Below are 25,734 nucleotides of genomic sequence, written 5' to 3'. Positions count from 1 at the left end.
TAAAAAAATATTTCCTGGTGTTTGAAGGGTGTAAAACCCTCAGGTATCCTGAAAAAGTAACTATGAAAACATTTTCTTTGAGGGCTACAGATAAGAAAGACATAGTAAAGCTTTAGCTATTTGTATACAAGAAATTTGACCAAAATCTTTCTTGAGATCTCATCCATTTGTGAATTTATGAAAATGTGCTGTTTTTCCTCTGTGTAAATCATCCAGAGGCTATTACTTTTAAATCTTGCCAAGTTTCCCCCCCCTTCCCCTAACCCCAATCAGTGCAAATTAGTTTAATCCTAAACTAACCCAGACATCATCAGAATGAATCATTGATGTTGACACGAGTTGTTCCCCAAATCTCCAGTTATTTTTATATTTTAATCTTTGAGCTCTGGATGATTTTGAGATGAGTGGATATATTTTGTTGTAGTATTCCTCCTTATACATCTTAGAATCAAGAAGGGAGGGCGCCTGGGTGGCTCAGTCGGTTGAGCGGCCGACTTCGGCTCAGGTCATGATCTCACGGTCTGTGAGTTCGAGCCCCGCGTCGGGCTCTGTGCTGACAGCTCGGAGCCTGGAGCCTGTTTCACATTCTGTGTCTCCCTCTCTCTGACCCTTCCCCGTTCATGCTCTGTCTCTCTCTGTCTCAAAAATAAATAAATGTTAAAAAATAAATTAATTAATTAAATAAATAAGGGAAATACATTTCTGTAAAGGGTAGCTTTAAATAACCCATATTGCTAATAAATTCTGTTAGTGTCATTAATTCTTTACTCTGTAACTCCTTTGTAAGAAGTAAAACTTAGTAAAACCCAAAGTACTTCCAATTCAGGTTTTTGCATTAAGCAGTCTTGTGTTTTTCAAGAAGTATTCATGCTCTAGAACATTGTTATTGACATCAGTCTGTGGGATACCACATGAAAATCTGGATAATTTATAAATTTTAAAAAAATATTTTTCAGTTCTAATATGAAAAGTTTTTTTCCTTTTATTTAATGATTTACATGACTCAAAGCATTAGTGAAAAAAATATTTTGGCGCCACCTGCTGTTTAATAGGATATTTCATCTACTCTGGTAAAACTTGAAGGTAGATTTGAGTATGTATATATTTTCTATTTATTCCTGTAAAGCAGAAAAATAATGGAGTTATTTTTTAATCTGCTTGTGCTGCCTTGTGATTCCTATATTTCTGATGCTCAGACTGTTTCCTTGGTAATTTGGGAAATAAGCTTACTGAAAAATATTTCTGTACTCTTACCTCTGCCACTTTTGTATATTCATTCAGTGCCTCTGGGTTCCTGAAGACTTTTTCCTCTACCTTCCTTTGTCTTCCCATGAAAGCTTTGAGTAAGACAGACTCACTGGGCTTCTTACTTAACTTTTGCTTTCTTATGTCCTTTTCTGAAGACCTAGTTTTTTATCCTTCGTAGTCTTCCTGCATCTTATCCTCAAGCCGCACCTCTGTCTATTCTGTGAAATCGTCCCCTGTGATTCTGAGCTACATTTATTTTTACTGCTTTTCTATAGTTTCTTTTATACAAATACAGAAGTAGCATCTTATTTTATATTGATAGTCTCTAATTGTCAGACATGACCTAGTACTCTGGTATATTAAGAGGGAGAGAGTGAGTTTGTTCATTAGTTGTCATGTATGTCTCTTCTCTCCAAAAAAGAGTCCTGTTCTCTGTTGACTGGGGAAATTTATATACTGATTTTGTAGTCTTTAGATAACAAATGTTTATGCACTTTGGGGTATAAAAACTTGAAAATCTGATGCCTTGATTTAAAAAACTGTGCAGGGGTACTTGGGTGGTTCAGTTGGGTAAGCATCCGACTTCAGCTCAGGTCATGATCTCGCTGTCCCTGAGTTTGAGCCCTGCATTTGGCTCTGCTGACAAGTCAGAGCCTGGAGCCTGCTTCAGATCCTGTCTCCCTCTCTCTCTGCCCCCTCCATTGCTCACACTCTGTCTCTCTCCTCTCTCAAAAATAAATAAAACATTTAAAAAATTAATAAATAAAAAACTGTGTACATAGACTAAAGATAAATGAGTCCTAAGCAGTGAACTTTGAGTAAAGTTGATGAGTTTCTGTGCATAAGTAGCATGATGTCTCTTTTGGCTGATCAAATCTTATTCTGTTTCTCCATCAAATTTAAACATTGTTGATTTCTGCTGTGTTGATTTACTTACAGCGTTCCTACCACTCACCTCAACCCAATAAAACTTTGAAACATGTATTTAAAGCTTAATTTTACATTTCCTCAACTAAGAATAATATCTCTAGACTTCCTCTTTTGTAAGATGAGGATGGATACTCATAGTTCTTGCCTTTCACCACAAAGGTGGTTACAGCTGTACATTCTCATTATCAAGGTTAATAAATGTTTGCCATGTTGTTAGTGAAGTGTTTTTTAGTGATTTGTACATAAAATGACTTGAGGTTGAAAAATGAGTGTTTACTATGAATATGGAGATATTTTTCTCTGTAGCGCCAAGTATGTGCTAGTTTCTCTTTCTCTACTCCCTAATAGGCCACTCAAAAGAGATCATTCCTAACTAGTCTGATGGATTCTTTTTTTTACATTTCACCTGTTGCCTTTATCATGTTTTCAAGTTATTCCAAGCTTCTTACTATCTAACCTGTTAATTTCCCTATGAAATTTCTAGGAAATTTTCATTCCTGCAGCTCTTTGGAGTCCTCTTCTGATCTGTAGTTCCTTTAGGCCTGCTTCATAACCTTTATCTTGGAATTTCTTCCCTTTGTTGCTTTTCTGTGATAACTTGATTAATTTCTGGATCCCAGATCATCTTCTTTCTATATTTACTGCCCAGTTTTGTTGAACTATGTCATCAAGTAACTTCCTAAAGAAAGTTATATAGGAGACCAACTTTCTAAGTCTCAGCCTGTCTGGAAATTTCTTTATTCTCCCTTTATTCTTGTGTGGTGGTTTGATCAGACTTGACTTCCTTTTATTGATCAACAGTGAATGTCATTCCTTTCAGATTCACATACCATGATTGTCCTTTACTGTAATTGCATTTTTCAGAGTTCAAAGCTTATCTGAGGTTTTGAGAGGATTTGACAGCTCCCTCTTCAGTTGTAGCCTCTAACGTGCTTTAGTAGGCAGTAGCTTCTTCTGCTTTGCTTCTGCAGTCAACACTCATTTATTTTTGTGTCTTCTAGAAATCCATTGAAATCTTTTGTGTACTGATGGCTTTATCCTGTTCTCTCTTTTGTAGCGGTTTGTATCTTTTTATTTCCTTACTAATGATGTAAGGAGCCTTGGGGATAAAATGAGTCTATCAATCCTGCCATTTTCCCCCAGGTTTTTTTATTTTTAAAAGTTTAGGGGCACCGGGGTGGCTCAGTTGGTTGGTTGAGTGTCTGACTTCGGTTCAGGTCATGATCTTGCGGTTTGTGAGTTTGAGCCCCGCGTCAGGCTCTGTGCTGACAGCTCAGAGCCTGGAGCCTGCTTTGGATTCTGTGTCTCCTCCTCTCTCTGCCCCTCCCCTGCTCATGCTCTGTCTCTCTGTCTCTCAGTAATAAACATTAAAAAAAAAAAAAAAAAGTTTAAAGTTGACCTGTACTAAGAAAGTAACTTGAACATTAGATCCCTATTGATATTATAGTGATTTTACTGTGGCAGAAAATTATTCCTGATTTCATGCTGTGTTTTCTAAATAATAGTAGTATGTATACATACAGCTTTTCATTGGATAATTGGAAAAACTTTATCAAAGAAGAGTGACTGAATCACAATTTGGGTTTGTTTGTTTTTTCTTCTTTTTTACTACCATCACCTTAATCCAGGGTTTTCTGGTTTATTGCCATTATTGAAGGAGTCTTTTTATTGTACCCTAGTTTCTTATATGCACATTGCTGCCTAAGCCACCTCTTAACAAAAGGTTTATTAAATGTTACAACTCTAATTGAAAATTTTCCTTTTTTTTTTTTTTTTTTTTTTTTTTTTTTTTTTTTTACCACACCATTTACCTTGGCTTTCAAAGACTTTTTGTGTGTGTGGCCCCATTGATTCTCAAAAATGTGACTCCTGACCCAGCAGAGGCAGCATCCCTTGGAACTTGTTGGCAGTATAAATCCTTACTCCCATTCTTCCCTTTCTGATTCAGAAACACCGAGGGTAGAGCTCAGCATTGTGTTTTAACAAGATCTCCACATGATTCTCATCTGTACTGAAGTTTGAAGACTGCTGATCTAAGTCCATCCCTCTCAGTTTGCAGGCAAAGAATTGAGGTATAGAGAGGTTAATTGGTTTGCCCAAAGTGATACAACTAGGTAGTTTTCTTTCTAATACTCTACATTTGATTTGACTTTTTATAAGTTGCAATTAGAAAGCAATACAAGAGGCACCTGGGTGGCTCCATTGGTTAAACATCTGACTTCAGCTCAGGTCCCAATATCACTGTTCATGAGTTCGAGCCCTGCATCGGGCTCTGTGCTGACAGTTCAGGGCCTGGAGACTGCTTCGGATTCTGTGTCTTCCTCTCTCTCTGGCCCTCCCCGATCCTACTCTGTCTCTCTCTTCCTCAAAAGTAAATAAACATTAAAAAAAAAAAATCAGAAAGCAATCCAAAAATGGAAAAGTTGGGAAAGGCTTCATAGAGAACATGGGACTTGACAGAACACTAAACTATATAACCTTATGTAAGTAGAGAGAAAAGAGACGGATATTGTAAGCAGAAAGAACACAGTGAATAAAGGCACATAGATGTAAATACATATGTAAACATATCCTAGGAACAGAATAGTCTAAGTTGCACTAATACTAGCTCTGCTTCACAGGAGATGGAGATAATATATGTAAAATAATGATCACACTACCTGGCACATTGATAAAATGTTAACTGCACGTTATTAGTGCTGGTGGCTGGGTAGTGTCGATTATGTTGTTGATGTTGTTGTTTGGGAGGTGGTATGGAACAGAAGACTGTGTCTGAACCAAATCCCAGCCTTGCTGCTTACTAGCTGTTTGACTGGAAAGTTAATCTCTCTAAACCAACTATTTTTCAGCTTATATCTGTTATTATTAATAAGTTATCTTATTTGACACTGAATGACATAAAGCTAATGTCAAAAATCCTATCTTTCCTGAAAGGGTGAATTTTTGTCTTGAATTGAAAAAATTAACAAAAATGGCCAAGGAAAAATGGAAACTTTAATAAGAGCGGAGTAGTTAAATAAATTTAACAAGAGACTGTTGGAATAAATCATGGAACATTTATATTCTGTAGCCATTTATAGCCATGTTTCAGAAAAAATTTCATGACCTGTAAACATACTTCATGTTCATGGTACAGTGAAAATTAAAAAGATATACAAAGCAGTATGTACAGTATTTTAATTATATCATTTGATAGGGAAAAAAACTGGAATATTCTAAAGCATTAATGGGAATAAAATTCTGAGTGATGGGATTTTTCAGTAACCTTTTTCCCTTTTGTGTTTTTCTTTACATTTCCTAAGTGAACATATTTTTATAATAAAAAAAAATGAGTGTAACAAATACTTCAATTGTGGCAGGATTGTTGGAATAATTTTATAGCCTCCCAGAATGATATTTTAAAGGGGATAATACTCATTTTTTTCTGTGGTCAGCCCATGGCATTTGTGGATTTCACATTATATTTTGTGCTATTTAAGAACTACTCTGAACACCCATCATAGGTAGTTTGTACTAGTAATTATTATTTCTACTTCAGCCTTTTTTTTTTTTTGAAGACTGAATTGGATAATATTAAAAAGGCTTCTAACTGGAATATTTTGAGTGGACCTGGCTAAATTTCAGCATCCCATCTCATTTATGGATGTCTCTGCCAGGTACTGTGTTAAGTATTAATGTTTACAACATTTTATGAGGTAGGCGCCATTATTTCCATTTTATGGATGCACTGAAAATCAGACAGAGTAAGGAATTTGTCCATGATTGTAGAGCTAGCGACTAAGCCAAGATTCTAAGCCAAATAAGTACCATTTTCCCAGTCTGTATTTTTAATCACTGTACTATACTGTATCCAAGTATTATTGATATTTATAATACAAAAAGATCTAAAGAGGTGCCCATTATGAAAATAAAGGGTCTGACGTATATGTTTTGGTGTTTTTGTATAAAATGTTAACTTACTAACACTTAATAAAGACCTGAAATAGTATGATTTTTTTAAATCCTGTAAACATTTCCAAAAGAATATGTTTTATTTCATGATACTCTTCTGTATGATAAATACTCCTAGTAATAAGTATATCCAGTAATATTTATCAAGATTAATTTGTATGTATATATGTATTTTTACTTTTTTTAATGTTTTTATTTTCTTTTGGGAGAGAGAGAGACAGAGTGTGAGCAGGGGAGGGGCAGAGAGAGGGAGACACAGAATCTGACGCCAGCTCCTGGCTCTGAACTGTCAACACAGAGCCTGATGCAGGGCTCGAACTCACAAACCGTGAGATCATGACCTGAGCCGAAGTCGGAATCTTGACCGAGTGAGCCACCCAGGTGCCCCAAGACTAATTTGTATTTAGATAGTACAGTGGTTAAGAGTATGGGGCTCTGGAGCTAGTCTGAGTTCAGATTCTGCCTCTGCCACTTAATATTGCATAACCTTGGGCAAAATGCTTAACCTTTCCTTGACTGGTTTCCTTCTCTGTAAACTAGGAATAAAATAATATGTTCCTCATAAGGGAGCCTAGGTGGCTCAGATGTTTAAGCGTCCAACTCTTGATTTCAGCTCAGGTCATGATCGCATGGTTCTGGGATCAAGCCTCCTGTCAGGCTCTATGCTAAGAGCATGCGATCCCTGCTTGGGATTCACCTTCTTCTCTTTCTCTGCCCCTCCTCCCCCATCTTGCGTGTGTGTGTGTGTGTGTGTGTGTGTGTGTGTGCGCGCGCGCGCGCGCTCTCTCTCTCAAAATAAACAAACATTTAAAAAAGTAATATATGGGGTGTGTGAGTGGTTCAATTGATTGAACGTTTGACCCTTGATCTTGGTCAGGTCATGATCTCCTGGTTCGTGGGGTTGAGCCCCATGTTGGGGCTACTTGGGATAGCACAAGAGCCTCCTTGGGATTCTCTCTTTCCTTCTCTCTCTGCCTCTCCCCCATATGTACTCTCTATCTCTCTCTCAAAGTAAATAAATAAACTTAAATAATAATATGTTCCTCATAGAGTTGATACAGTGATTTAGTGACTTAGAACAGGGATACTGTGTTTTTTTTTTTAACGTTTTATTTATTTTTGAGACAGGGAGAGACAGAGTGTGAACAGGGGAGGGTCAGAGAGAGGGAGACACAGAATCTGAAACAGGCTCCAGGCTCTGAGCTGTCAGCACAGAGCCTGACACAGGGCTCGAACTCACGGACCGCGAGATCATGACCTGAGCCGAAGTTGGCCGCCCAACCCACTGAGCCACCCAGGCGCCCCAGGGATACTGTGTTTTATTGCACATCACTTTATATTACAGATACTGCATTTTTTACAAATTGAAGGTTTGTGGCAACCCTGCATCAAGCAAGTCTGTCAGTGCTATTTTTCTAACAGCATTTCGCTCTTTTTGTGTGTATGTGTCATGTTCTGATAATTCTTGCAGTATTTTGAACTTATTCATTATTTTGTGGTGGTCGTCTGTGATCAGTGATTATGACTTCCTGAAAGCTCAGTTAATGGTTAGCATTTTTTAGCAATAAAACATTTTTTAACTTAAGTATGTATGTTGTTTTTTTAGACATAATGCTATTGCACAACTAACAGACTACAATATAGTATCAACATAGCTGTTATATGCACTGTGAAACTAGAAATTTATTTGACTTGCTTTATTGTGGTAGTCACTTTATTGCAGTGGTCTGGAACCAAACCTGCAAATCTCTTGAGATATGCCTATATGTGTATAAAATATCTGAAACAGTAGTGTTTGCCACATGTAAGTATTCAGTATTAGGTACACTAATAGTGGTAGTACTAGTAGCAGTAGTGGTACTGCTGCTACTACTATTAGTCCAATTACTATCATTATTCATATTATAAAATAAACTTTTGAGACATTCTCATTACATATATACATACATACATACATACATACGCACATACATACATACATACGTACATACATATGTAAGATTGTACTTAGAGTCCATTGAGCTGAAACTTACTTTGCTTCCACTTACTAACTTTCTAACCTTCAGCATTTCCCTGAACTTTAATGTCAGTAAAACAGGCTGATAATATTCTTTCCTGTCAGGTAATCTCTTGATCTGTAAAACATTACTAGAAATCATATAGTTCTAGAAATTATGGTCTAACTTTAAAACTATGAAAGAAAGAGAACTGATGATGCTCTGCCTCCCCTCCCTTCCATGAGGTCCATTTTCTTTCTTTCAGAAAAATAGTTTCTCAAGTGAGTTGACAACAAAGGTTAAGCATTTAATGCTTGTTAGATTATAATAGTCTTATTCTTATTTCGATCTTCATACTTTACTCTCCTGGTCTTGGTATTCCTTCTCTATAAAACTAAAGTAATAAAAGGTATTTCTAAAAATTTCTAAATTTAATGTGAAAATAAAATTAGGGACAAGCTAAATTGTTTTCTTTTAAGCTGTGTGTATATGGTGATTAACGTACTCTACCTCATATTTTCCTAACACCTTGTGTATGCCTTTAATATGGTGGTTATTATAGTGATTCAGTTGTTTGTATGTCTAGCTTCCTACTGAATCAAGCAGACCTTTATATTCATTGTGACTAACAAATAGTTGGAAATTAACAGGTTTTTAAAATTTGCTGACTTACATGAATCCTAGATTAGCCCATAATTAATGAGGTTTGTCTTTTTTTTTTTTTTTTTATGAAATTTATTGACAAATTGGTTTCCATACAACACCCAGTGCTCATCCCAAAAGGTGCCCTCCTCAATACCCATCACCCACCCTCTCCTCCCTCCCACCCCCCATCAACCCTCAGTTTGTTCTCAGTTTTTAAGTAATGAGGTTTGTCTTAATTGCTGACTTGGTGCCATGGTCATTCTGATCTTAAATTAATGATTCACTTGATTCCCTGGTCATATCAGCTTCTACTTTAGATGTAATGTTGCTTTTGAATAATATCATTGTCTAAATCCACTTAAAGCTACTTAAAATTTATGAAAGTTGCTAACTTTAAAAAGATTCTTTTATTTTTCATCAAGCTAGCTAGAATTATGAACTCTTGTCAATTCTGAGACCCACAGATATTTTTTAGATGTGGTATTGATAATTTTGACCTCAATAGATAACAATCCGTTGTACATTATATAGCTTTTCCTCAAGGATTGGATAGCACATTAGTATCAAGTATCTATATTATATCATAGTATGTAAATAAGGATAGCTAAATCTATGCTTTGTAACTCTCTTCTCCTACTATAGTATATTTGCAAAGTGATAAAATTCTCTCTTCAAATCACTCACTGAAACTTGAGTTTTGTTGAGAATCTCCACTTGTATGTCCCACAGTACCTCAAAACTCAAAACCCAAACCTGAACTCATCTTTTCCTCCCCATTCCATCCCTAGCTTGCCCACAAAGATCCCTGCCCTAGTACATGGCACCATCCATTGGATTGCCCAAAAACAGTATTACTCCTGGCTGCATCCTCTTCTCTACCTGCCCCTCATATCCATTCACTCATTAAGTTTTATGAATTTACCTTGTGCATGTATCTCAAATCTATTCACTTCTTCCTTTTTTATTAACCATAGTTCAAGCCATGTTTATCTCTTCTCATTTGTATTTCTGCCATAGCATCCTAAACTGGTCTCCCACCACCATTACCATCCATTTCCAGTTGTTTTTACACTGTGTAAGTAATCTTCCTAAAATACAAATCAGAGCATGTTGCTTGCTGCTCTATTTAAAACCATTCAGTGGTGGGGCTCCTGGGTGGCTCAGTCGGTTAAGCATCTGACCAGCTCAGGTCATGATCTCATGGTTCATGAGTTTGAGCCTTGCCATCAAGCTTTGTGTTGACAGTGTGGAGCCTGCTTAGGTCGGTCTGTCTGTCTGTCTCTCTCTCAAAATAAATAAATAAACTTAAAAAAATATTCAGTAACAATCCTTGACCTTCAAGATAACATCTAAATTCTTTAAAGTGTTTATAGCACCCTTCATAATCCAGCCCCTACTACATGATACAGCCATATGGAGCAACTTGTAGTTCCTGGAGACCTGTGCTGGAGGTGAGCACCTTCAGGTCTTGACACACACTATTCTTCCTGCTTGACTAATTCCCAATTGTCATCAGTCTCATTTTGGAATTTTTTCAAGAAACCTTCACTGATACCCCAGTATCCTACTCCAACATCATCTAATATTGGATTAGATATTCTTGTATATTTCCATAGTACTTTCTGCTTATCCCTGTTAACAGCATGTGACATACTGTATTGTCATCGCCTATTTAGTTGTCTGCGTCTCTCCTGAATTCCTGGAGGGCAGGTACAATATTGTTTTGGTTGCTGTGTTTCATTTCATTCTTTCTTTCTTTCTTTTTTTTTTTTTTCCTTTTATGGTTTGCCAACAATGTTGGAGCTACTTTCTTCAGATGTTTCTCTCTCTCTCTCTCTCTCTCTCTCTCTCTCTCTCTCTCTCTCTCTCAATTAAAATTTCATTTATTTTTTTGACTGACTTAGCCTGGAGACAAAAAGTTTATTTCTCCCACCATCTACCCTCTACCTCTAGCAACTGTCACTCTGTTGTCTGTATTTATGAACTTGGTGTTCAGGGAAGGGGGTTGGTTTTGTGTTTGGAGTTTTTTATTTTCTTTTAGATTCCACATGTAAGAGAGATCATATGGTAGTTGTCTTTTCTTCATCTGACTTACATCACTTAGCGTAATGCCTTCAGGATCCATCTGTGTTTCCACAAATGGCAAGATTTCATCCTTTTTTTATGACTGAATAATATTCTATTGTGTATATATACAATTTTTTCATCGATTCATCAATCAGTGGACACTTAGGTTGTTTCTGTATATTGGCCGTTGTAAATAATGCTGCAGTGAATATGGGGTGGGAGGTGTATACATCTTTTCAAGTTAGTGTTTTTGTTTTCTTCAGGTAAATACCCAGAAGTGGATACCAAATGGATCATATGGTAGTTCTACTTTTAACTTTTTAAGGAAACTCTATACTTTCTTCTATAGTGGTTGTACCAGTTTACATTCCCACCAGAAGTGCACAAGAGATCCTTTTGGGTTTTTTTTTTTTTTAAGTTTATTTATTTATTTTGAGAGAGTAAGCAAGTGTGAACGGGTGGGGAAGAGGCAGAGAGAGAATCCCAAGCAGGTTCTGCACTGACAGTGGTGCTTGAAGTCATGAACCCTTGACATCATGACCTGAGCTGAAGTCAAGAGTCAGATGCTTAACCTCACTTGCTTAACCGACTGACACACCCAGGCACCCCAGAGATCCTTTTCTCTACATCGCCAACACTTGTTATTCTAGTCTTTTTGATAATAGCCATTCTAACACGTGTGAGGTGATATCCCTTTTGATTTGCATCCCCAATGATTATAAATGTTGACATCTTTTCATGTATCTGTTGGCCTTCTGTAGGTCTTTGGGAGAATGTCTATTCTAATTTACTGCCCATTTTTTAAATTGGGTTGTTAGGGTTTCATTTTTGTTTTGCTGTTGAGTTGTAGGAATTCTCTATATATTTTGTATATTAGTTTATCAGATACATGATTTACAAATATTTTATTCCATTCAGTAGGTTGTCTTTTCATTTTGTTGTTCCCTTTGCTGTGCAGAAGCTTTTTAGTTTTGAAGTAGTCCCATTTGTTTATTTTTGCTTTTGTTGGTTTGCCTTGGGTGTCAAATTCAAAAAATCATTGCCAGGACCTGTGTCAAGGAGTTTATTGCCTATGTTATCTTCTAGGAATTTTACGGTTTGAAGTTTTTAATCCACTTTGAGTTTATTTTTGTGTGTAGTGTAAGCTAGTAGTTCAGTTTCATTCTTTTGTATTTGGCTGTCCAGTGTTTCCAACATTGTTTATTGTGTCCTATCTGCATTGTGTATTCTTGGCTCCTTTGTTGTAAATTAATTGACCTTATATGTGTGGATATATTTCTGGGCCCTCTATTCTGTTCCATTGATCTATGTGTCTTTTTATGCCAGTGTGATACTGTTTTAATTACTATGTCTTTGTAATATATTTTGAAATCTGGGAGTGTGATGCCTCCAGCTTAGCTCTTTCAAGATTGCTCTGGCTATTCAGGGTCTTTTATGGTTCCATACAAATTTTAGAATTGTTTGTTCTGTTTCTATGAAAAATACCATTGGGATTATGAAAGGGATTGTGTTGAATCTGTATATTGCTTTGAGTTAGTATGGACATTTTAACAGTACTAATTTTTCCAATGTATGAGTACAGAATATCTTTCCATTTATTTGTTTCTTCAATTTCTTTCATTAATGTCTTCTAGTTTTTAGTATATAGGTCTTTTACCTCCTTAATTAAATTTATTCCTGGGTATTTTTTTTGTTTTTGTGCATTTGTAAATGGGTTTTCTTTTTAATTTCTAATAGTTAATTCTTCATGTATGCAACAAATTTTTGTGTATTGACTTTGTATCCTGCAACTTTATTGAATTTATTCTAACAATTTCTTGATGTTTTTAGGGTCTTGTATATATAATATGTCACCTGTAAATAGTGACAGTTTTACTTCCTCCTTTCCAATTTGGATGCCTTTATTTGTCTTACCTGATTACTCTGGCTAGGATTTCCAATACTGTGTTGAATAAAGTGGCAAGAGTGAGCATATTGGTCTTGTTGTTCCTGGTTTTTAGAGGAAAAGCATTTAGCTTTTCACCATTGAGTATGTAAGCTGTGGGTTTATCTTATTTGGCCTTTACTGAGGTATGTTCCCTATACCCACTTGGCTGAGAGTTTTTATTGTAAATGGTTGTTGAATTTTGTCAGATGCCCTTTCTGCATCTATTGAGATGATCATATGATTTTTTTCTTTTATTTTGTTAACGTGGTGTATCACATTGACTGATGTGTAGCTGTTAGGCCTTCTTGCATCCCTGGAATAAATCCCACTTGATCATGGTGTCTGCTCCTTTTAATGTATTGTCGAATTCAGTTTGCTGATATTTCATTGAGGATTTTTATATTTATGTTCATCAGGGATATTGGCCAATAATTTTCTTGTGGCATCCTTATCTGGTTTTGCTATCAAGATAATGTCTGCCTTGACTTTGGAAGAGTTTTGTCCTCTTCTATTTTTGAAAGAGGTTAGAAAAATTGATATTAAATCTTTGAATGCTTGGTAGAACATAACAAGAACCCATCATAAAAGGAAGAAGACCCATCATATGCTGCCTTACAAGAGACTCATTTTCCAAAATAGATTATATGTTAGGCCACAAAAAAAGTCTTAATAAATTTAAGAGAATTGAAATCATATCAGGCATCTTTTCCAACCATAATGGTATGAAACTAGAAAATTAATTATATAAAGAAGACCAGAGAATTCACAAATTTGTGGAGATTAAATAGTATGCTACCGAACAACCAGTGGGTCAAAGAAGAAATCAAAAGAGAAATCAAAAAATACCTTGAGACAAAAAAAATGGAACTGTGACAGACAAATACGTGGCATGCAGCAAGAGCAGTTCAGAAGGAAAGTTTGTGGCAATAAATGTCTACCTCGAGAAACAAGAAACTATATTTCAAGGAACTAGGAAGAGAAAAAAAGCCCAAATTTAATACAAGGAAGAGAATAACAAAGATTAGAGCAGAAATTAATAAAATAGAGAGTCAAAAGACAATAGAGAAGATTAAGGAAACTAAGAATTGGTTCTTTGAAACAATAACAAAATTGACAAACCTTTAGCTACACTCACCAAGACAAAAGGAAATAGGACATAAATAAAATAAAAAATGAAAGAGGAAATATTACAACTGAGAGCACAGAAATACAAAAGATTGGGAGAGGTTTTTTTTGTTTGTTTTAGCATTGGAAGATTAGAATGAAGTTGTATGCCAACAAATTGGACAACCTAGAAGAAATGGATAAATTCCTAGAAATATACAACCTACCAAGACTGAATCATGATGAAGTAGGAAATTTGAACAGATGAATTACTGGTGGGGAGATTGACTCAGTAATCAAAAACCTCCCAGCAAACAAAAGCCCAGGACCAGACTGCTCCACTGGTAAATTCTACCAGACATTGAAAGAATTAATGGTTGCTCTGTCTCACCAGTAACTCATACGGTGCATGGCACATTCGTTCGTTCATTCTACATTTATTCAGCAAATATTTGTTGAACACACTTTATGTTCGGCAGTTTAGAATGAGTTGGTCTAAATTTTTTCTGTTGAAATGAAGCCTTGAGTTTTGAGTAAGTGTTGATAATATCAAAGAAGTGGCTTCTAAAGATTATTATTCAGTGGTCAAAGTGTAAATATTTTTTCTTTTACCAGTCTTAGATAATCCCTATAGTTCATGTTGTTTTGGAAATTCAGAAGTGTGTGTATATGTGTGTAATTAATAACTGAATATGTGAATGGAATATGTAATAATATCTTGAATAATTACATATTATGACTTTATTTCTGGACTCTCTACCTTAAAATATTTAAGAAAAATTTTTAAGTAAAATGCTTAAAGTTTTAAGTAAAATATTTTAAAACATTTTAAATGAATTTTATCTTGATTTCAGTTTATTCAGTGGATTTTTTTAGTAGTTGGAAAAAGCTGTGGTAGTTCGCAACTGTGTTAGAAACAGTTGTCAAGTGTGGTTCTTTACAATGTGAGACTGGGAGCTGTTTCTAAACACACAGTTACTAGCACAGATTTGCTTAAGTTTCCAATCTGATCTGTGGCTATGGGTAAGTAATGTGGAATATGTATAATATTTGGGGGTTGGAAACCACTGTAAATTAATTTCCATAAACTCTAACTTTAGGTTGGTGTATAACCTAGTGTATAGATTTTGGACCCCATCCAAGCAGTAATACAGTTTTTTTGTAAACCTTTAAGATAGTTAAGTATGTAAAAATTAAGGTATTCTTCTAGTTTCAGAATGTATAGACTTAAGTCTCTTCTTTTGTTGGAATAAATCCTAATATAAATTTTCAATGTATTTAATATCAAAGATTTCAAAGATTATTTTTTAGCTAAAGAAAGAAATGTGCTTATTTTCCAGAAGGCTTTGCTTAAACCTTGGTTCCTATTCATAGTGAAGACTCTGGTATATTAATGTAGGGTTTACAGTAAAATCTAAAAATTATAAAATTAAATATGTGTATGTGTGTAAGCATCCCTTTAAATTGTACACTATTATTTTTTTGAGCACTGATAAGGTCTTAATAAAATGTGTGGGTGTGTACACTATCCAGTTTGGGTAGTCACTAGTCACATGTGACCGTTGAGCACTTGATATAAGGCATGTCTGAAAATAAATGTGGTAAAAATAAGTACTGATTTTCAAATATTTGGTATGAAAAAAGAATGTAAAATATCTCAATTTTGTATTGGTTAAATGTTGAAATACATTTTAGATATCTGGTTAAATTATATTAGAATTAATTTCACTTTTTTTTTCACATACAGCTACTAGAATATGAAAAATTACATATGTGGGGGTGCTTGGTTGGCTCAGTCAGAAGAGCACGTGACTCTTGATCTCAGGGTTGTGAGTTTGAGCCCCATGTTGGGTAAAAAGATTATTAAAAAAATAAACTTTAAAAAAATTTACATATATGAATCACATTCTGTTTCTATTAGACCTCTCTGGTTGAGAACATTTCCTAACTGAAAATTATGTTTTCTGTAAATTATGGTTGAAATTGAGCATTTTTTGTATTGAGATTTTTTTTTTTAGTTTTAGATTACAGCTTGGCATTTAAATATGGACATTCTAATACTAGGTGTAAAAGTGAAACTATAAAGTTAAAATTTTTTCAACAAAATATTATGTTGAGGGCTTGCTTTTAGACTTCATTGTTGGAACAAAGCCATAAATAATATTTTATGATTTCTTGATTCTTGGATTGGAGCTAGTATGGCAGTTACCATTGATCGTTCACTTTATTCATTGTTTCATTTATTTATTTAATAAAATTTTTGTTTATTTGCTTCATATGTGCCAAATCTATCTTGGGAATACTTCATTTTAGGAGGGAACAAAATATCATACATATGCATGTATATAAGTTCATTGGAGTTGAAGGTAGAAAGACATGAAGCAGTTCCTGTCCAGATTTTTATTTTCTGTAAAGTAGTATCTAAAGTCATCATAGTTCACCACTAGGGATGGTTTTTGGGGAAAACTCCTTGAATTGAAGAGGTTCTCCAGAGATGTGAATCAACATTTTTTTGAGTACCTACTGGACAACAAAGTAGATACTGAGAAAGAATATAAATGAGAGACCTGGCCATCAAAGCTTATATTTTTGTCAAGAAAATATGGCATATACCAAAAAAGTAAATAATAACATAAAGTAGCTATGATATTGCAAAGAATATATGGTACTTACACACTACTGCAGATAATTATACAGTACTACAGGAATTCAAAAAATGAAGAGAATACTAATGACTAGAGTTGTTCTGTTTTTTAATCTTTCTCCTTTGCTTCATATTGCAATAGTGGCCAAGTGATCTTTTCAGAATGACCCCTTTTTAAATACCTTTTAGAACAGTCAGTGGTAATTTATTATGAGAACTATATAGAAATTTAGCACAGATTCTTTACCTCAGCACAAATAAGAATCAATAACAGTTCTTTTAGAACTGAGCTTTGAGTGCTTTAGAACAAGACAGTGTTTACAGATAGGAAGTTGAGGTTACTATGGCATTACACAATTCAAATTATGTAGCTTTGTGTATCTGTTTGGTGTGAACTTTTGGGTGCAGCTGAGTTAACCAACACCTTTTCTTTCTGTTAGTACCTCTGAATTCCTTACTTTTTAGTCTTTAATATTTGCTGTGTTGATGGTGAGAAGGAAAGGATTCCAGGGCAGGATGGGTGAGTGAGTTAGGTATCTGTAATAATAAGATCTATAGATTTGAGGGTTTTTGTTTGTTTTTAGAGAGAAGGCACAAGTGGGAAAGAGGGGCAGAGGCGGGGAGAGAGGGAATCTCAAGCAGGCTCCACGCTTAGCCTGGAGCCCAATTCAGGGCTCAGTTCCCATGATCTTGGGATCATGACCTGAGCTGAAATCAGGAGTTGGACACTCAACCATCTGAACCACCCAGGTGCCCCAAGATCTATCGATTTTTAAACAGGAATAGGAATGGGGTGAGAGAGAAGAAGGTTGTATAGGATGAAAAGTTTTGAGAATATACTTTTTTGAGTGTTGTAGAAACTGATTGCTAGCAGCATTATAACCAGGGTGATAGAGATATTATCCCCACATGCATACCTACCACAAACATACAGAAATGTAACACAAAACAAGGACAGAAATGTAAATGCGTAGTTAAGCTCTAAAGAAGGAAAGAAGCCAGAAATGAGAGAAGTCAAATCAAAGCAGTAAGTAGGAGTAGGTGCTATTGTATAAAATAGCACAGGGACTTTTTGGTTCTGGACTATATGTCCTAAGGGATCTGGGTTGGAGATTTAGTGCATATATGGGCATGGGAGATATGTGGTCTTAGGCATTTTCAAAATAGAGCTAGCACTAAAACCTAGGCATATGGCTTAGAACCTGAAACAACTTCCGTAATTGTACAAAAATCTAATTTTTTTTAATGTTTGTTTATCTTAGCCTGAGCGGGGGAGGAGTAGAGAGACAGGGAAACAGAGGATCTGAAGCAGGCTTCATACTGTCAGCAGTGAGCCCAGTGTGGGGCTCAAACCCATGAACCGTGAGATCATGATCTGAACCGAAGTCGGACACTCAACTGACTGAGCCACCCAGGAGCCCTGTCCTTGCTTTGTATTTTGTAATGACCGCATAATAGTTTATTGTATAGCTGTACCAAAGTTTATTTAACAGTTATTGATGAACATTTTGATTGTTATCCCGCAGTATTATAAACAACTGCAGTGAATATCTTGGTACATACTACTTTGCCCATATGTGTGAATATAGTTGCAGAATCAATTCGCAGAAATGGAATTCCTTATTAATAATAGCAATTGCCAAACTGCTCTCCTTAAAGCAATTAGGAATCTTTTTTCCCTCATGCTGTCCTTTAATGATACTAGTATTTGATCACACTTTTTGATATTTGATAACTTGCCACATAAAAAATCTCATTGTCAGGGCACCTGGGTGGCTCAATGGGTTAAGCATCCAGCTCTTGATTTCAGCTCATGTCATGATTTCATGGTTTGTGAGGTGGAGCCCCACGATTCTTGGGATTCTCTCTCTCCCCCTCTCTCTGGCCATCCCCCTTGTGCGCTTGCACACGCGCTCTCTCTCTCTCTCTCTCTCTCGTGCATGCTCTCTCTTTCAAAATATATAAACATTTTTTTTAATCTCATTGTCATTTTTATTAGCATTTAAACTTAATTCTGTCTTGTCTGTTCATGTCCTTGGCCTGATTTTCTATTGAATTGTTTCTTTTCCATATTGATTTGTAGGCATGCAGATAAAATAAGGAAATTACCCTTCTGTGACATGTATTGTAAAAATTTTTTTCCTAATAGGTTGCTTCTTGATTATGTTTGTGGTGTTAATTTTCCAAGCAGAATTTTAAAACTTTTTATATATTACTCAAATTGATTAGCTTTAAAAAAATCAATGTTTATTTGGGGGGAGGTGGGGAGAGAGAGAGAAAGAACGAACAAGAACAAGTTGGGGAGGGGCAGAAAGAGAGAAGGAGACATAGAATCTGAAGCAGGCTCCAGGCTCTGAACTGACAAGCAGTGAGCCTAATACAGAGCTTGAACTCATGAAGGGTGAGGTCATGACCTGAGCTAAAGTTGGACGTTCAACTGATTGAGCCACTCAGGTGCCTCTATTAGCCTCTTTTTTTTTTTTTTTTAAACAATTCGTACTTAAAAGTATAATACAAGGAAGGTTTTTTTCCTTCTGAACCCCCACAAAAGTAAGTTGCCAGCCTGTTATCCTGCTACCTCCTAATACGTTAGGGTGTATGTTTCCTACAAACAAGGATATTCTCCTAAATCACTGTACGTACTACAGCTATTAAAATCTGAAAGTTAACATTGACCCATTACTACCTTCTAATCTTTTAACTCCCATTCAAGTTTCACTAATTGTCATAATGGCAAATTTTTAGCAAAAGGATCCAGTTCAGAACCATGTTAGTTGCCATATCTCTTCCATATTCTTCAACCTGGAACAGTTCCTTAGACTTTGCTTGACTTTCATGACTTTGACAATTTTGAAGATTATTCAAAACAAATTAGAACAAATTGAGCTTGTTTGAGGTTTCCTCAAATTAAATTTAGGATATATATCTTTATCATAGCAGTTGTGATCCTGTTGTATGCTATCAGGTGGCACACAGTTTCAGTTTGTCCTACTGATGATAGTCATGTTGATCACTTGATTAAGGCAGTGTCTGATGGGCATCTCTGCTATCGAGTTACTATTTTTCCCTTTCTACTTAATAAGTATTTGGGGGGAGGTACTCAAACGTGCCATTCCATATCAAACTTTAAAGTTAATTATTTATCTCTAGCAATATGAATTTATGGGTTGCTTTCTATTCATTGGATTATAATACTTTCACTGTCATTATGAATTTTGATGTTCCAACATAATTTTGCTAGTGAGTGATCATTTAAGCTGACCTCTGTGTCTTTTTGACACATCTTCATAATTCTTTGAGCATTTTCTTTTCTCTGCCACAAGATATTCCAGGCTTGTTTTATAATTTCCAGCGACCTAAAATCAGCCATTTCTCCAAGGAGCCCTTATCCTTTTTATAAAAAATGTTATCAGAAGCCAAGATCCAAATGTTAGTCATACTCATTGGTACTGGAGTGTCAACTGCTTTCTAGGTTCTGTCAGTGGACAGAGCTAGGAAATATACGCAGGTACATTTATCCACATCCAAACATTTACATATGTATTTATGTATTAGAAAACCATGAGTTTACATTGATAACCTCCAATTCCAGTCTTAACACCCAAGTTCTTATTCTAGTTTTCTTTTTATAATTTAACTCTCTTCTCTGACAGAAACCTGGCTTCCATTATTGTTCAATTATTTGATGAATCCCTCTGCTGTATGCAGCCAATCTTCCACTTCCACCATCCCTTTTCCTGTATGCCCTTCTCTCCTTGCTCTTGCTCTGACTCTCCATTTCAGGCCACCCCTTCTCCCACACAAGCTTCCTTACCCTGTTGAGCTCTACCACCCTATGCCAGACCACCGTCTGCAAAATGTTGTTTTCATCCTACTTGATATGTGATACCCACCCTCCACTTAGCTGTCCCTCTGCATGGACACCCTCCTCATCCCACTTTGATTCTGACATCTCTTGCCAGGCTACTCTTCTCACCCTACTTGGGCTATAATCATGTATTAGTAAGTCTTCCCATTCCTCAAGTGAACATGCTCCTCACCTTTTTTTTAAATGCCTTCCAGATTTTGTGTTCTACTTCTTCTCCGCTTTAACATTACAAAAAATGATTACCTTTGGTTTCTTTTAGTGATAGATTTTTTTGTACTTGAATACATGCTCTATTTTGGAATTTGTTTTGAAGTAAGAAATGAACTAGAAGTCTAGCATTTCTTTCAGATGTTTGTCCAGTTGGCTGAAATTTTATATAAAAGTTGTACCTACCCCTTCTCCCCCTATCAAATTTATGAAGCTTCTTAAAAGTATGCTGCATCCATAGAGCTTTTTTTAAAAAATGGGTGTCATTTTTCATATTGCTTTTTTTTATAACAGATGATGATGTACCTGCAGATATGGTTGCTGAAGAATCAGGTCCTGGTGCACAAAATAGTCCATACCAACTTCGTAGAAAAACTCTGTTGCCAAAAAGAACAGCGTGTCCTACAAAGAGCAGTATGGAGGTAAATAAATGTAATGAAGGAATTGTTAAGAAACAAAACGGGAAATGTCACCATTTAAAAGAAATTTTTTTTAATGTGTATTTATTTTTGAGAGAGAGACAACATGAGTGGGGGAGGGACAGAGAGAGAGAGAGAGAGAGACAGAATCTGAAGGAGCCTGTAGGCTCCGAGCTGTCAGCACACAGCCTGACATGGGGCTCAAACTAAAACTGCGAGATCATGACCTGAGCCAAAGTCGGACGCTTAACCGACTGAGCCCCCCAGGTGCCCCTGAAATGTCAGCGTTTTTTAGAAATAATGATTACGTATGGTAAAAATATTTGCTTAATTAGTTTTCCTTTTGTTTTTGAAGGGTGCCTCAACTTCAACTACAGAAAACTTTGGTCATCGTGCAAAACGTGCAAGAGTATCTGGAAAATCTCAAGATCTATCTGGTATTTCCCTTGGGAAAACTAAGGGATAGAGTTAAATACTCTTTTTAATTTTGTTTGATAGCAAAAATTAAAATTTTATTAAATATAGATTAATGGCACATTTTGAATTGAAAAGGTGATACTATAGAATAAACATGAGAACCTGATCTCTTTTGACTGTAATTGTTGTATAAAAATACATTTTATGTGTTTAACCAGTTTCTGAAATGGTACGTAACAGCTAAAAGAAAGAATACTTAAGTTAGGACAAAAGAAGGTAAATGTGTATATTATCTATGAAAGTAAAATGCTTATAAAATGATTGTCATCAAACAATAAAAGCTATTCATTAGATAAAATGAAAATAATGCTCTTTACATAATGAGAAAGTTGTCACTACCGCAATAAATAGTTTAAATTCTGTTTGTTAATCTCTTTATAGCAGCACCTGCTGAACAGTATCTTCAGGAGAAACTGCCAGATGAAGTGGTTCTAAAAATCTTCTCTTACTTGCTGGAACAGGATCTTTGTAGAGCAGCTTGTGTGTGTAAACGCTTCAGTGAGCTTGCTAATGATCCAATTTTGTGGTAAGTGAAAATTTATTTCTTATTATCTTGAGATATATTATTTGCTGCCCTAAATGTTAAAGATGGTAGGGAAGTTGAAGTGTGAGGTGGTGGTTAAAATTAAACAGTTGGAACAACATTAGAATGCTTATAAATTCCATATTACCTGTTTATCACAAATGTAGGTTGTTGGTCTAAGCGGTATTTATAAAACAAAAAATGAAGTACTTTCTGTGTTATTTATCAGTTAATAGCAACTGAGTGATTGTGGGAAATGTTGTTCATTTAAATTTAAGCTTTTTAGAAATAGAACTGTGTCTAATTTCAAATAGGTAATTTTTTAAGAAAAAGAAAACAGGTAATTCAATCTGATAGTTTAATGAGAGTGTAGATTTTGTTACATCACTTTTGGAAAACTGTTAACATCACTGAATTTGACAGTTGTATTTATGAGCCTTAAAGTATGCGAGCCCTTTGACCAATGTAATTCACTTCTGGAAATTTTTTTTTCCTTATGTACAAATTTTTCATAATGGCACAGTTAATAATAGGGAAAATTAGAAATCTAAATGTCTAGCAAGAAGAAATGGACTAATAATGTAACATCTACTTGGAGGATGATGATACAGGCAATTAATAGTGATTTTTACAAGAGTTGCTACTAACATGGTAAAATGCTATGTTCTAAAAAATTTTTTTAAAGAGCAGAATACAGAATTTTATATGCTATATAATCATAACTGTAATAAATGAAACTATCTGTAGATAAAAAGACTGCAAGAAAATACCAATTTTTACAGGAAGTGATTAAATAGTTACTATCAGTACATTTCTGAGATTTGTTGGCTCTTGATAATAACATGTAAAGATATACAAAGAGTTAATTAGGTTCAGAGTATTTCACTGAAAGCCATCCTTTAATTATTTTTTTCAAAGTTTATTTATTTATTTTGAAAGAGCATGCACATGTGTGAGTGGAGGAGGGGCAGAGAGAGAGGGAGAGAGAGAATCCCAAGCAGGCCACGCACTGTCAGCGTGGAGCCCAATGCCCGGCTTGATCTCACAAATGATGAGATCATGACCTGAGCCGAAACCAAGAGTTGGGTGCTTAACTGACTAAGCCACCCAGGCAACCTAAAAGCCATCCTTTTAAATAATAACCGTATGAGCCTTTTACAGTAAGGGTACCCTTTTTTCCCCTAAGCAAATTTTGAAGAATTGACACTTCTTATTTTGGGAGGTGTACTATTTTTTATATGTAGTTACATATTGTTTTTTAATGTTTATTTATTTATTTATTTATTCTAAATTTTATTTATTTTTGAGACAGGAAGAGACAGAGTATGAACAGGGGAGGGTCAGAGAGAGGGAGACACAGAATCTGAAACAGTCTCCAGGCTCTGAGCTGTCAGCACAGAGCCCGACGCGGGGCTCGAACTCACGGACGGCAAGATCATGACCTGAGCCGAAGTCGGCCGCTCAACCAAGTCGGCTGCTCAACCGACTGAGCCACCCAGGCGCCCCTGTTTATTTATTTTTGAGAGAGAGTGAGTGGGGAGGGAGCAGAGAGAGAGGGAGACACAGAATCCTTAGCAGGCTGCAGGTTTCTAAGCTGTCAGCACAGAGCCAGATGTGGGGCTCAAACTTGTGAACTGTGAAATCATGACCTGAGCTGAAGTCAGATGTTCAGCCAACTGAGCCACCCAGGTGTCCCTATATGTAGTTATATTATTTTAGCCAAAAACCATTTTACATTTAAAATTTTGGTTTTTTATATTCTTATATGTTTTAAAGCATCAGATAATTTTTCTAGTTGTTTTATTTTTATTTTTTTTAATGTTTTTTAATTTATTTTTGAGACACAGAGAGACAGAGCATGAGCAGGGAAGGGGCAGAGAGAGAGGGAGACACAGAATCCGAAGCAGGCTCCAGGCTCTGAGCTGTCAGCACAGAGCCCGACGTGGGGCTCGAACTCACGGACTGTGAGATCATGACCTAAGCCGAAGTCAGTTGCTTAACCGACCGAGCCATCCAGGCGCCCCTTTCTAGTTGTTTTAAAGGACATTTTATGAAGAAATCTTTCATTCCTTTTCTCCTTCAGGAAACGATTATACATGGAAGTTTTCGAATATACTCGCCCTATGATGCATCCTGAACCTGGCAAATTCTACCAGATTAATCCAGAAGAATATGAACATCCAAATCCTTGGAAAGAGAGTTTCCAGCAGTTGGTATGAAGTATAAATGGAAAATACTGATTTATATTTGTAACTAAAAGTTTCTTTTTAAAAAATTTATTTAAACTTAAGAATAGGTTTTAAGGCAATGAATATTTATCAGTCAACAAAATATTCAACAATTTTTTTAACTGCGCTTGTATTTATTAATAATTTAAACAGTGGCAGTAAGCATCAGTAGCCCAAGAGCAGTTATACTTTATATGGATCTCTTTGAACTTTTTCTTAAATTATTAGTGTTCAGTAGTTGTTTTAAAGTTTCACATTTACCTTAATTTTCCTATGGTCTTTTATGAGTGGTTCTCAGGTGGGGATGGTTTTGCTCCACAGGAGACATTTGGCAATGTCTGGAGACCTTTTTGGTTGTCACTGGAGAAGAGGATTCTACTGGTATCTAGTGGGTAGAGGCCAGGGATGCTGCTAAATATTTTAACAGTGATGCACAGGACAGCCCCACAACAAAGAATTATCTGTCCCAAAATATCAGTAGTGCTGAGATTAGCAAATTTTGTCCTTTCTTACTGGATATTACTGAGTCATAAGCTGTTTCAGAATTTACACTGCACTATGCAACAGAAAATTAGAATAATTAAAACCTTTTTTATATTTAATAAAAATACAATATGAAATTAATTTAGAATATAATGTTTATATTAGTAGTTAATGTTTCTGGTTTTTTTGTTTGGTTTGTTTTTTGACATTTTAGTATAAAGGTGCACATGTAAAGCCAGGATTTGCTGAACATTTCTACAGTAATCCTGCAAGATATAAAGGAAGAGAAAATATGTTGGTATGTTTGATTTGTATTTTTACAAGACTTAAGATGGTAATCTTTCAGTTCTGTACTGAATGCTTTTGGTTTTTTTTTTTGTAGTATTATGATACAATTGAAGATGCCCTTGGTGGGGTACAAGAAGCTCATTTTGATGGACTTATCTTTGTTCATTCTGGAATATACACTGATGAATGGATATATATTGAATCTCCAATCACCATGATTGGTGCAGGTATTTTGAGATGCATTGTCATTAAAAATTTAATATATTATTTACGTGATTTTTTTTTTAAACACTAGTGACTTAAAATCCAGGGGAACCTTGGTAATACCTTAATGGTAAGAAAGAACAGGAATATTGCATATCACAGAAATGAAAACATGACAGTTCAGACATTATAGATGAATTTTTTTTTAAGATGTATATATTTCTTGATGTCTGTACTTTGTCCAACTGTCTTATTCATTAAAGAAAGAAAGATACTTGTTTTATCTTTTATTTGAAAATCAAGATGGTTAATGTTTTTATTGCTGTGTTTTTAATGAAACAGATATCCTTTGTAAATTTTTTTTGTGCTATTGGTCAGGTTTCTAAGAATTAATGTAACAGTTGTTGAGCACTGATCAGTCATTTCAAGATTTCTTCTGCCTTTTTTAAGGACACTGTACCTGGACCATTTTAAGATAGCTAGCATTTATTACTTGTAACTGAAATTTTTATTTACTGCCCCTT

The 25,734-nt window shown here is 35.4% G+C and overlaps 1 protein-coding gene across 2 annotated transcripts in view; it reads left to right on the top strand.

The window, feature by feature from the left end:
- Window positions 1-25,734, top strand: part of FBXO11 (F-box protein 11) — an 84,912-nt gene that overhangs the window by 38,275 nt on the left and 20,903 nt on the right. Inside the window, exons 2-7 of one of the 2 annotated variants that reach the window (XM_047851266.1) lie at window positions 20,883-21,010; window positions 21,363-21,444; window positions 21,869-22,010; window positions 24,091-24,220; window positions 24,933-25,016; window positions 25,101-25,233. In XM_047851266.1, the coding sequence (XP_047707222.1) occupies window positions 20,883-21,010; window positions 21,363-21,444; window positions 21,869-22,010; window positions 24,091-24,220; window positions 24,933-25,016; window positions 25,101-25,233 (699 nt within the window). Of the gene's footprint in view, window positions 1-20,882; window positions 21,011-21,362; window positions 21,445-21,865; window positions 22,011-24,090; window positions 24,221-24,932; window positions 25,017-25,100; window positions 25,234-25,734 lie in introns of both variants that reach the window. The other variant, XM_047851267.1, reaches the window with a different exon arrangement.

Source organism: Prionailurus viverrinus, chromosome A3 (assembly GCF_022837055.1).
Source record: "Prionailurus viverrinus isolate Anna chromosome A3, UM_Priviv_1.0, whole genome shotgun sequence".
NCBI classification, from domain to species: Eukaryota; Metazoa; Chordata; class Mammalia; order Carnivora; family Felidae; genus Prionailurus; species Prionailurus viverrinus.
Note: the sequence above shows the minus strand (reverse complement) of the source record. Positions and strands in the feature narration are given on the sequence as shown.